The sequence below is a fragment of the Convolutriloba macropyga genome, chromosome 12, assembly GCF_964194025.1.
Source record: "Convolutriloba macropyga chromosome 12, txConMacr16.3, whole genome shotgun sequence".
Taxonomy (NCBI): Eukaryota; Metazoa; Xenacoelomorpha; order Acoela; family Convolutidae; genus Convolutriloba; species Convolutriloba macropyga.
The window spans coordinates 48,647,051-48,660,356 of record NC_134479.1 but is presented as its reverse complement, the minus strand read 5'-3'; the positions used below and the strand labels follow the sequence as shown (position 1 = coordinate 48,660,356).

At 33.4% G+C, this 13,306-nt stretch overlaps 1 protein-coding gene across 1 annotated transcript in view; it reads right to left on the bottom strand.

Moving 5' to 3' along the window:
- Positions 1–333: 333 nt before the first annotated feature.
- Positions 334–13,306, bottom strand: part of LOC142350521 (uncharacterized) — an 18,772-nt gene continuing 5,799 nt past the window's right edge. Inside the window, exons 2-5 of the mRNA XM_075402372.1 lie at positions 6,840–6,993; positions 5,916–6,015; positions 3,440–3,557; positions 334–628 (exon numbers count right to left, since the gene is read on the bottom strand). Of these exons, the coding sequence (XP_075258487.1) occupies positions 411–628; positions 3,440–3,557; positions 5,916–6,015; positions 6,840–6,993 (590 nt within the window). The 3' untranslated portion in view covers positions 334–410. The remainder of the gene's footprint in view (positions 629–3,439; positions 3,558–5,915; positions 6,016–6,839; positions 6,994–13,306) is intronic.

The window sequence follows — 13,306 nt, the reverse complement described above, 5'->3', positions numbered from 1 at the left end:
AAGAAATGCGCTGAAATTTTGTTGTTTCTACGTTTTCTCAAAAGCACTGAAATTTTTTTACGGATCCGCTGAATTTGCGCCGAAACCTCTGCCCAGTACTGATATTGACATGGGGTCCAGTACGGGTATCTTCTGCTGATTTTTTCTCCGATTCTTTAATCAGGTCTGTCATTTTCTGCTACCTTCATTCACCCCCAAAGAGGTAGGGAGTCTAAGCACTATTTCCTCATCACTTGCGCTCGAACTCCGTATTTATTTTTGTGGCAAAAAAGTCTTGGGTAAAAAATATCTTTTATTTTGGAAAAACTTTGGTAAAAAAATTGAGCGGTTTCAATATTTTGGAATTAAGCAAAGTGGCACCCAATTTATTATATTTAGAACCCAAACCCCCAGATAGACACAACCCTTCCTTAGATGAGCAGATCGTATTCCATTAATTCATTTTGCGGGGTCCTCTCAGTTTCACTTGGGTACACCCTGTTTTGAATTAGCCCTCTGTAGAAGTAATCCACCACAGTCTCTTCCACCATAGTACAAGATGAGTTCCAGTTTGCAATGTGGATTGAGTGGAGACAAACTGCTTTTCCGGTCTCTTTTTCCACAACTACACCTGGACCCCCAACGTCACCTGTGCAATCAAATTCGCTGGAAACTTGATGAGATAGCATAAAATATTGAACAAATGATCTTAAGTTGATCGAAAACCGGACTGAACATCAAGTCTTAACCGGCACTGATTTAGTGAAGTTGCTAGTCTTGGATCCGTTCTGAATCAGAGCTCTGATCATGTCACTTTTTTAGACTCGGCATGTCTTTAATCAAGTCTTAAGACTTTGCAAATCTTTAGTCTTAAGATTATCACAAAGTGCCAATGATACTAGATAAAAAAGCATCAAAACTGCTGCGCGCAATTGTTTCAAAAACGCATTCTGTGTCCTGCTAAATGCAGCATGAGCCAAAAAAAAAAATTTGATGTTTAAAAGATAATTCCAGCACCTTCTGATCGACTGCACGATACAGGAAGTGATCGATATTTAACGTTGGTTATATCACAATAAATGTTATATGTACAGGTTACTTGTTTGTGGTCGAAGTCAACTATGAACTCTGAAATTCATCGAGGACCGTGTAGAGGTTCGAGAAATTGAGTGAAGAATTGATGTAGCTTCTTCAGAGTCACGTAATCTGGCTCAAAACACGCAACTTGCAAACGTTTTAAAATGACAAAAAGTCAATGCAAATCAACTTCTGGTTACGTATATAGGAATTTGTGGCATTTTAACTTTCGGCACTTCAGACTTTAGGTGTTTTATAACGTGCAGATGCGAAGTTTAAGTTTGCTAAGACGTATGTTGATAATATACAAAAAAATTGTTAATGATCAAAGTATCACAACCAAGATGTCATACAAATGACATATTATGAACTTGCCCACTCAGACTCATATTTGTCCTGTATGATTAGCACTTGTTTTGATTGTAAAAAAAAATGATGAAAACACTAAACAGCGAAACAAATAAACGTAAATAAAAAGTTTAAAAAAACTGATTTTACAAACTTGAAAAAGAACAAACTAAGATTTTACAAACTATGAAAAGAATATAAACCTTTTCCATTTCAAGTAAAAATAACTCGATAGATGAACTTAAATAAAAACCAGTTGTTTATTACTAGAGTTCAAGTTTTGAGCTATTTTGTTTCAATTAGGAATTTTTTTAAATTGCCACCATAAATTATGTAAAATTTGTCATATAATTTTTGCTTTAAATTGCTTTGTGCTTGGAATTTTGTCTGAGTAATTTTATCAAATTTGGAGACATTTGACGAAATAAGTCTCTACCATTGCCCTACTTTTATCTACTCAATAAAAAAAATCTGTTAGCTCATGTGAATGCAAAACTTTCTGACCTTCTGATACAGTAATGGGCCTAAACGTTTGTTCCGTGATCACAAAGATTAAATTTGAAATACAATTTGAAAGGATTATCATGTATGTGGGAATTTTCTAAACTTTGAAAAAACTATTAGACAATTTTCAAGGTCTATCAGCAAGAACCTAGCCATTTTTGTGCTTTGGAGCTATCTGTAAGGGTGTCCCAATCAATTTCCCTCAATCAACGTACAAATGAACTTGTAGTGTCTTGTAATGAACTTACATTACAAAGTTTTTCAAAGCAGATCAAAATTTTTCCCAAATGGCAAGATCAGAGAACTACTCTTTATAAGATTTTGGAAACAAAAAAAGTACTACAACTGTGAAGCATTTGAAATTTTGTTACCGTTGCAGTAGCGCAAAAGTTCCAGTAAGGCAGGATTAAAATTTTTTGTCTAAAAGTTTGCTCTAGAGAAATCAATATTTGAAGACAAATGGACTGATATTGCAACTGCAGCTATTTAACCTTTCATTTTGTAAAAAAAACTACTCGGAAAGAGCTCGAAAAACTGGACAGCACTTCACTGTCTAAATGCACGTCTTGAATTGACCAATCAGTACTGATAACATCTTGTTTCAACTCTTAAGACTTGTCAAGACTTGCTCACGTATTGTAAAGTCTAAGTCAAGTCTTGGCCAGGATTTGCAATTCATGAGTGAAGTCTGAACAAGACTTGACAAATCCAGACTTGTGCAAAGTTATTAAGCGAAGTTGAAATTGAGATGAAATTACTCGAGATTAATGCATTTACAAATTAGCTTAAATTGTTTACATTTTTATTGAGAATTTTGTTAATCTGACTATGCAATTTCTCATATGAGCATCTAACAACTTGAAATATCTCAAACATTCACTCGCAAACCTTTTTTTTCAAATACACTGAAGAAAAGGCCATGACTGGTATATTTGGTCGATATAAGATTTTTTTCTTTCTCTATCAAGTGAATTTTGTGGAAGTAATTGTCGTTCTTTTTCCAGTGTCTACGCGACATCGATTTCAGATGGAACAGAGGCTTGGAATAGTAAAGTAAAGGAATAAAGAAATATATGTAACTGAATTATGATCCTCATTTGTTTTCGTTCTCTATGAAGTAAATTTTGTGGAAGTAGTCAATTTTTGTTGTCTTTCTCTCATTTTGGAGAGTTTTGAAGGCGAGTCATTGTAAATTACGGAATTTATCTTTCTTAATGAAATGAAAGAAAACAATTTTAAGAATTGTACTCAATACTTGACTCAAGACGTCCAGTTATGGCCATCACTTGAATCAACACCTGACAAAACTTTTGACTTGATTCAGGAAGTGTCAATTCTAAAAAGAGCTCTGATACAGTAGGGCTCCAAGTCTCACTGAATCAGTGCTAATTTCGATTTGACGTTCAGTCCGGGTAAAATTGGATTAAAATAAACTAAGAAACGCGTCAATTTAAATGCACTTGTCCAATTTTGCTGCATGTACGAGGTTTCTGATATTAGAGAATAAAATGAAAAAAATGTTCAGACATACCTTCGCTTAAACAGGCTGCAATTCCTTCGTATTCCCCAACAAAGCACTCTACACTATCGGGTGGAATGCGGGAATCAAAACGACAGTCGTCGTTTTCCATAGGTCTCAATTGAAACTCCTAGCACATAAAAGCAAGTTCAGTTGATTATGAAGCATAAAATTTACTTAATAAAAAACCAAGCGAACTAAACAAAAGGGTTGTAAAAAACTTTGATACTCTCGCTTTTGTATTGAAAAATATACATCAGAAAAATTATTGTTCTACTTGAGCGTAGTTTAATTTTTCCTTAGTGATAAGTGAATTTAAAACTTGCTAGAGTCTTGCAAGCTGATTCAAAACTTTCAAGATTCTTCCAAAAACTTGCAAGATATAAATCCAGGCAAAAAGAAGAAATTAGGGTACTATTGTTTCAGAGAACACCTTTGAAGCGATTGCTATTTACTAAACAACTTACAAAACTGAGATGCATTGAAAAATTTTCAGCCCTTATTAAAAATCTTGCAAGTTTGGCAAAAACATGTTTGGTGGGAAAACAGTTAAGTGCTTTACAATTATTTGCCTTGTGAAAAATTCTGACAGAAAAGAAAAAAATTTTTGGATTATTTTTTGTCTTCAAACCGAAAATGTTTGGATGATATTTTACTTTGAAACCGACAATTTTCTAATTTTAACGGAGCAAGCGTACAGTTTCGAAAAACATACAGACTTACATTGTTTTTGTTCTAAGAAGACTGAAAAGTCAGCGGTTTTCCGAATTTTCATTTTGAATTTTTTTTACTTGAACACCAATTGTTAACTTGCAGGATTATAACCGTTTTTGGAAAAAAAATGGAGATCTCGGGAAATATCATCCTTAAAGACAGTTATTTTGAACATAAACTTTAGAACTTCTATCAGATAACGAGTTTTTTTATGATTCTGCCTTATCATCACACAAATCATTTTGTGGTTTAAATCATGCTGCTTATTGAAATATTTTTTGCCCCCTGCTGCATTCTTGCTCAGAGAACAAACTAAGATAGATCAAACAAACGGTACAATTAGACTTAATTATGTAATGGTCTCATTTGAAAACCTTCACTGGTGATGAGTGGATTCAAGTCATGTAAGATTCTGAATTCAAAACATGCATGATTCTGGCAGGAATGTGGCTTAAATACTCAGCTCAAAAAAAATTTAGTGTTCAACCAGAAAAATGGGACATTTCAAAATGTGATGAAAACGCTTTTCCAACTTTATGAAAAAAATGTAATCCTGCAAGATTCTTGTAAGACTTTAAATTTACAGAAATTGAGGTAACACATATCTATGATTTTTTTTGTAGGTTGCGTTTAGTTGTAGATTAATCGTTCTTGATCTTTAGAGATTGCAAGACCATGCCAAAAAGCAGTGATCATGCAGGGTCTTGCAACATGACAGTGATTTTATAAGATTCCTGCAAGAAATTAGAAGAACCAAATAGTAAATTTTTTACAGACAATACTCTCACAGGTGAAATAGTCCTGAATATTGAACTGATTACAACATCATTTTTGTCATTTTATGTAGTTTGAGCCTATTTTTTTATTTATCCTTAATCAATAGCAAATAAAAACAATGCTTTGAGAATCTCAACTCAAAGGTTATGTTTGTTAAATGTTTGTAGACTATTTTTGCAATTCTTTCAAACTTATTCCGAACTATTTTGTCTGGACTGTTTTGTGTGGGAATATTTTGCAATTTGAAACTCAGTTTGTCTGGACTGTACGGGTACCGAAGGAAACTTATAATAGAAACGGGAGAAGAATGGGAACTTGCAACTATTTCTGGGAAATGGGAAAATGACGCGCAGCCACTGCCTATAGCGTAGTCAGGGGATCTTTTACGATTTTGTTTTTTGCTTGCATTTTTAGTATTATCATCTGAAAAATTAATTTGAAATTTTTTCAGACAATTTTTCGACAGAATAATTAAGTTTTTTTCTGTAGTTGTTTTTCGTTAGCTGAACGAATGTTATTTTTTCAACTCTTAAGTTAAAAAAGCCGTTTATTTATAAACATAACTTTGTCAAATATCTCGAGATCTCAGTCAATTGGTTATTTTCGTTGGAAAATCTTCAATATGGGCAAACCTACAATTCAAGCCTAAGCCATCAAGTGCAACATAGCGAAGTTTGAAATAGCGAAGGATACCTTGATATAAATTTTTCTTTGAAAAAACTCGCACACTAAAAAAAAGGAAAAGACTTTGTTGGAATCATGCGGAAAAAAGTTTTTCCTCGACGGATATTGCCAAGATCTCAAAAATGACAGTTGTCTTACAGAATCTTGCATGTAATTTCGTTCACTCCAGCTTTGTTTTGAAAAATCTTTTAAGAGTATGTCAAGAATCATGGATTTTCTTGTGCAAGATAACTGTCCGATTTGGACAGGGGTTTTAGACTTATCTGTGTCCGAGGTCGGATTTTGGATGATTAATTGGTGCTGAAAAACTTACTTCCACCTTTCCACTGCCATATCCAACTCCCATTACTTTGTGAGTGTATCTCCAGTCTTCCCAGGTTAAATTCATCTTCGCACATGGCTGTATCGGTTGCCTGTTTTTTTTTAAAAAATCTTGTTTCCATTTCTCATTGAGTAATAATTATTTATTGCGTCATTAAAAGCCTCCACAGAAACCAAATTTTTGAATAAATTCACTAACTTTGAAGCTGACTTCCACTTTTTTCATCCTTATAGAATGTACAAATGTACTATTTTTGTTGATACTTATATTTTTTTCGCTGTGTAAGTTGCAGTGAATTCAATTAAAATTGACGTTAGCTCTGAAAATTCTAGCAGATTCTATATTATCTCATTGTCATACGTTTAAATCGCTCTTCAACATTGACAGAAACAGATCAATAACGTCTCCAGTGCAAAAAAACTTCGAGCAGATTGTTACGACTAGCAATATCGAGAGTTTCTCGACAAAACGTAAGATGCCTTTTGCAAGATCTTGTTAAGTTAACTTTTCATGATAAATATTGACGTTCGGATAAAATCTTGCAAAAATTATCAAAATTCTCGGCACACACAACAAAGGAACTGCAAATTTGTACAAATCTTGAAGCTTTCTCGACACGTAACTTAACCAAATCTTTTCAAGACCTGTTCATACTTTGTTTCACGCAGTGTAATTAACAATTTAACATGATTTTAAAAATACATTATCGGAGTGTATTTCCACGTCCTATGGCAATAATACGTATCGCTGGGTAATAAAGGTCGCAGGGGTTCTCTTCGAAGTTTTATGGAGTTGCAAATTTTTCTAATTAACGCTTTTGCTCTTCTATAATTGTTGAAAATCTTTGTCACAAGAACGTAGAACATATTTTGCTCCAAATAAACAAAAGGTCATTTATGCGGAAGCAAGAGGTGCCTGAGTCTGTTGAATTTTATTGTCCGTTTAGTTTGCAATAAGATGATATTATTTTCCTTGTCAGTCATACACTCGCTTCTCTTTGGTCGGAATCCGAATGCCACGCCGTCTATCCATATGTGAAGATTCTCAGTGCCAATATAATTATAGGGCCCTAAAAATTACACAAAATTTTTTGTGGTAAAAGAGTTGACTCTGCACATGCACAATCTTCTTTTATGTATCACGTCCTTAGGGCAGCAAAGCGGATGCGCAAACAATCAGAAATGCTTAGAACGGAATAAAAAGCATAAAAAATTGAGAGGTTGCATTTTTATACAATGTCCCTGTTGCGGTTTCTGTCAGCCATGCTCCTTAAGCAAAGAAGCATGGCTGACAGAAATTTTGAAATAATTGATGAAAAGGAGGCTCGGAAGGTTCCGACACGAACATCTTTGCTTAAGTATCAGCCAAATCAAGTCACGGGAAAAAAGTAAAAAATAATAAAAAGACTTAGTGCTGGTAATGCCAGTCTGGTCATTTGTTCTTTCACTAGAATGAACAAAAATTGAACTGAGCAACACTTTCCACAATTAGCTGAAAAAATAAACAGTTTTCCGAAAAAATTTATGGAGCAGACGAAATTAACGATTTGGTCAAGTTAGCAACAAATTTCGCCAAAGAAAAAAAATTTTCTAAATTTCTAAGAAAAAATTTCTTCTGAATTCATTTTCTGTTCAATTTTTCGACAAAAACTTCAAACCTTGCTTGAGTTTTTTTTAATTAAAAAAAATTGCTTTTCAAAAAAGATTCAGAAGGAGAGCTCAAAAAACTATCAATAATTTGCTCAAAACCCCGTATCGCACGAAACAGACTTAGAAGTTCCTTTTTGACTTCTTGGTGTGTTATTCAATGATCTTAACTAAAATTGTGGAAGACAACTGAATGAAAAAACATGAGAGCACAGATCCCGAATTGAAAATCAAAGGAACAAGGCGGCTCGTTAATAGGCGATTGCACATGATGTTCCGACCTGAGCTCATCTACAATTTTGACTAAATTGTCAACCAAATGAAGAGATAAGAGAAAAAGATGTTTGAGTTTGAAACAATCGTTACAAAACCTATCTACTAAATGAATTACATAATGCCATGCCTCATAACAACGCCGACGTGATCTGACATTAAAGAGACTAAGAGACAAAAACAAAACAAACAACAAAACAAGCTAAAACAAAAATTTCAATGCAAAAACTGAATATCTAAATTTAAAAGCACCTAGTAACAACGTCAAAATGCAGTCAGCTAAAATTTTACTACCCAATTTTACTTATTCCTAACTTTACAGCGGATGGAAAGTTTTCTTAATGAGACTAGGTAACAAGTCGACAAAAAGAATGAACATTTTTACTCCAAAAAATTTCAAAATTCTTAAAAATCATTGGCTTTTAACTAAATAATTCTCGATTAATTACTAAAAAGTCTCAACAACACAGAAAATACCTGTCTTTGGTTAGACTAAGCCATAGAAACGAACTAAAGAGAATTTCAAAAACTTACAAACGATTTGCGAAAACACAAACTATTGCCACCATTAACATGATTAGCTATCGTCTGAATATTATGTATTTTTAATTCATTTTTTATCTCTACTGATTCAGCTGAAGGATTTATACTGAGGGATTAAAAAAGTTTACTTAGGCCACATTTGAAAACCTTTGGGATCTGTTATTACGCAATTGTTCTGAACGAAGAGAAAAAGAAACGCAAAAATAGACCACTCAATAAACGTTCAGAAAAACGCATATTGTCCGACAAACAAAACATCAGTGAAAAATATTTTGAATAGATATGTTATTTCTTGAAACACAAAATTTTTGATGGGACCTCTCATTGATGAAAATAGGTTACCATTTGACGAAAAGAACAACAAAAACTGCAAAGTTTGAAAATTATTTCAAAATGTTGATCATAAACTTTAAGACTATTCGCTATATACTGACTTCTTTGGGTAAAATCTTTCAATAAATCCTCAATGACAAGCCTATGAGACCTATCAGCAGTTTACGGCTACCTAAAGAACAAAAACAGCAAATTCAAGGAAAAATTGAGCGGGAAGAGTGTCGAAGGCATAAAGAAATGAGCTTTTCACTAAAAACTCTTCTATTCTCAATTAATGTTTAAGAGTTATGGGATTTCTCTTCTCTATCAGTATAATTTAAAAAGATCATCAAATTTGAACATATCCATTCGAACTAGGAAATTTTCGTGAAAACACGTATCATCGACGCCATTAAATTCATTAGCTTTCAACGGAAGCCAGTAATTACGCTAAATTATGTCTCGACGGGACAATATTTTTGTTTGCCAATCATATTTCATCAAAAGAACCTTACAACAAGGTATTGGCTATAAAAACATCAACAAAGACAGGCAAAAACCACAAATTCAATAGAAAGTGCCAGAAGAATATGTCGAAGCAATTCAAATCAGCTCTTTTCTGAAAACTTTATCTATGATCCGTTGAACTTCTTCCCTCCTAAACCAATGGCGAAAATCAACAATAGGATGATTTGATGAGATTTCAAAAGGACCCAAACGTAAAATAAAGTACCCGAATAAAAACCATGAAATCTTGTGGCATTGAAATTATCAAACTAATAGGTAAAAGATAAAATCACTAACCAGATTATTTTGGCTGCATTAGAACGGAAACGGATTCTGTTAGTACTGACCAATAGTTCACAAAAAAGTTTAAGATTGGTTAATGTTCAAAAAAAATTCGAAAAAAAAATTGAACTCTTAAAAGCCACTAAACTCAAAATCTTACAACGGAGCTCTATAATTCAGATATAACCCGATGGGAGGAAAGAGATGTTTGTCATGCATAAATAAATAACAAGACATCTCAATAAGTCTTATGAGTGTGAAAACAATAACAAAAGCAGGCTAAACCAAAATTCAGCAGAAAAGTGGGAGAAGAAAGTGTCGAAGCCCAACAAACATTTAGCATTTCTCTGAAAACTTTATATGTGATCCACTGAACTTCCTCCTAAAGCCATTGGAATTATAATAATATTTAGATAAAGTGTATAATGTTTGGATAAGGTGATAAGAGTTCAAAAGTAACCAATAATAAAATAATATACAAAAAAATTTAAAAAGTTGTAATCTTGTGTCATTTAAGTCATATAACCAATAGTTATAAGATAAAACCGCTAATCAGATTAATCTTAGTTGCAGTAGAAAGCAAGTGGGTCCTGTCAGTACTGACACTGATTAACAGTTCATGAAAAAAAACTTTAAGATTTGTTAGTGTTCAAAAAAATTTTTCGAAATAAACTCTTAACAGCCTATTAAATTCAATAGCTTTAATCGGAGCTCAATAAATACGCTCAAAGATGCCCCAATGGGAGTACATTTTTTTTCATGCATATGTAATCAAAAGACAACACAATAAGTCTTTTGACTATTAAAACAACAATAAAAAACAGGCAAAAAACAAAACTTCAATAGAAAAGTGCGAGAAGAACATGTCAAAGCCATTTAAAAACAAAAACTTTTCTATGAAATTTTTGTCTGTGATCCACTGAACATCTTCTTTAAGCCAATGGGAGCTATCAATATTTGGACCCCGTGCACCGAATCCCGGAAATCCTTCCGGGAAACCCGGGAATCTTAGCGAATCTTATCTTTTCCCGGTAATCTTAGCGGGAAACCCGGGAGTCTTAACGTTTCCCGGTAATATCGACGGGAAAACCGGGAGTCTTAACGTTTCCCGGTAATCTTGACGGGAAAACCGGGAGTCTTAAGGTTTCCCTGTAATCTTGGCAGGATCGCGGGAGTCCTAACTTTTCTCGACTATCCTTGCAGGAAATCTGTATATAAGGATTTTTACTGTGAAACTTAACCCAAGATGTTTTATCTCCTTTTGGTGAAAAAGAGGGGAACGTCGGGAATCTCGAAATTTTTACTTTGGGGGTAGAAAAATTGATTTAAAAACAAAAATTTTTGATTTTCGTTCTTATTTTGTCTCCTTTCAACGATTTCTCTTGCAATCAACAGATTATTTTCTTTGAAATATCTCAAACAATAGATAAAAGTTGTTAAAATTATAAGCTCAAGGGTCTGGGTTGGGAGGTTGATTTTTTTCTCCATCATATAGAAAATTTATATTAATTTTTTATAAATTTTGTCTCATTTCAACACTTTCTCTTGCTCCCAAATGGTTCTTCAAAAAAATGGCAAATATCAATTGAAAGTAGGCAAAAGCAGGAGCTGAAAAACCTATGTTGGTGCTCGATTTTTTGCTCCATCATAAAGAAAATTTCATTCAAAAATAAAAATTTTCGATATTTGCTCCAACTTTGTCTCGTTTCAACACCTCCTCTTGCAACCAACTCATTTTTTTCTTTGAAATATCTCAAACATTATTTAAAACTAGGTAACAGCATAAGCTCATAAGCCTAGTTTGGGGGGTCGATTTTTTTGCTCCATCACATAGAAAATTTGATTTAAATACAAAAATTTTCGGATTTTTTTTATAACTTTTGTCTCCTTTCAACACTTTCGCTTGCACCCAACTGATTTTTCTGGAAAATCTTAAACAGTAATGGAAAGTAGGCAAAAGCAGGAGCTGAAAAATTTATGTTGGTGCTCTATTTTTTGCTCCATCATAGAGAAAATTTGATTCAAAATTAAAAATTTTCGATATTTGCTCTACTTATGCCTCGTTTCAACACCTTCTCTTGCAATCAACTGATTATTTTCTTTCGAAATATCTCAAACAATAGATAAAAGTTGGTAAAATTATAAGCTCAAGTGTTTGTGTTGGGAGGTTGATTTTTTTGCTCCACCATATAGAAAATTTAATCTAACTACAGAATTTTTTAATTTTTTTTTATAAATTTTGTCTCATTTCAACACTTTCTCTTGCTCCCAAATGGTTCTTCGAAAAATGACAAATATCAATTGAAAGTAGGCAAAAGCAGGAGCTGAAAAACCTATGTTGGTGCTCGCTTTTTTGCTCCATCATATAGAAAATTTCATTCAAAAATAAAAATTTTCGATATTTGCTCTAATTTTGTCTCGTTTCAACACATCCTCTTGCAACCAACTGATTTTTTTCTTTGAAATATCACAAACAAAATTTAAAAGTAGGTAAAAGCATAAGCTCATAAGCCTAGTTCGGGGGGTCGATTTTTTTGCTCCACCACATAGAAAATTTGATTTAAATACAAAATATTTCGGATTTTTTTAATAACTTTTGTCTCCTTTCAACACTTTTGCTTGCACCCAACCCAAAGCAGGAGGTGAAAAATCTATGTTGGTGCTCGATTTTTTGCTCCATCATACAGAAAATTTGATTCAAAAATAAAAATTTTTGATATTTGCTCTACTTATGCCTCGTTTCAACTCCTTCTCTTGCAGCCAACCGATTATCTTCTTCAAAATATCTCAAACATTAGTTGAAAATAGGTGAAAACATAGGCTCAAAAGTCTAGGTTGTGGGGCCGATCTTCTGTTCCATCATAAAGAAAATTTGATTTAAATACAAAAATTTTTGAAGTTTTTTTAACTTTTGTCTCCTTTCAACATTTTCTACTGCAACCAACTGATTTTTTTTTGAAAAATTACAAACATTGATTAACAGAAGGTCAAAGCAGGAGCTCAAGGATCTAAGTTTGAGGGGGGTTGATCGATTTTTTTGCTCCATCAAATAGAAAATTTGATTCATCAAAAAAAAACTTGGTTCATTTTTTTTTCGATAATTTGTGGCTAATATAGCGACGTTGAATTTTTTATTGTTTACTTGTTGGATTTTCGGATGTCCAGTGACATATTACTGTACTGCATTTGCTTACATTGGCACCTTCCATCTCGTTTTTCAAGCAAAATTCAGTTATTTTCCAGAATTAAGCACGTTCTAAAATTGCAAAAATTGTTGTATGGTTCACAATTTTTTTGATTTCTCCGTTAATACTGTACCAAATTGAGTCAATTAACGCCCGCTGTGTTACTACTTAGTACCACTTTGTTGCCAAATACAGTTGCTGTACAGGAACGGCCCGGCTATAAAGTTATTCAAGAGCAAATTTCAAAAATGTTCCCTCGGAACAATTTTTACGTTAATAGATTCAATTTTTTTTGTTGGGAGCTTTTTGAAGTTGCAAATAGTGCTATTTATCCATTTTGCAAGTCTATGAAGCTACTAAAACCAACAGTTTTTAGCTTTTTGACGATTTACCATCTTTGGTCTTTTCAGTAATTTTCAGTGAAATCGGTTTTTGACTCAAAACACACAAAACACCCTGGCCCCTTATGGCGAGGTGGGAATTTTTTCCCACCTCGCGGTAAGGGTCTTGGGTGTCAACTAAACTACCAGAGGACTTAACAGACGTCCAGAAACACGTGCGTGACGCTTCCGAACGTGGTTTTTCAGGTTTTCTCGTTAATTGGGGCTCCGGGGAAAACAAAAAAACCGGCTTA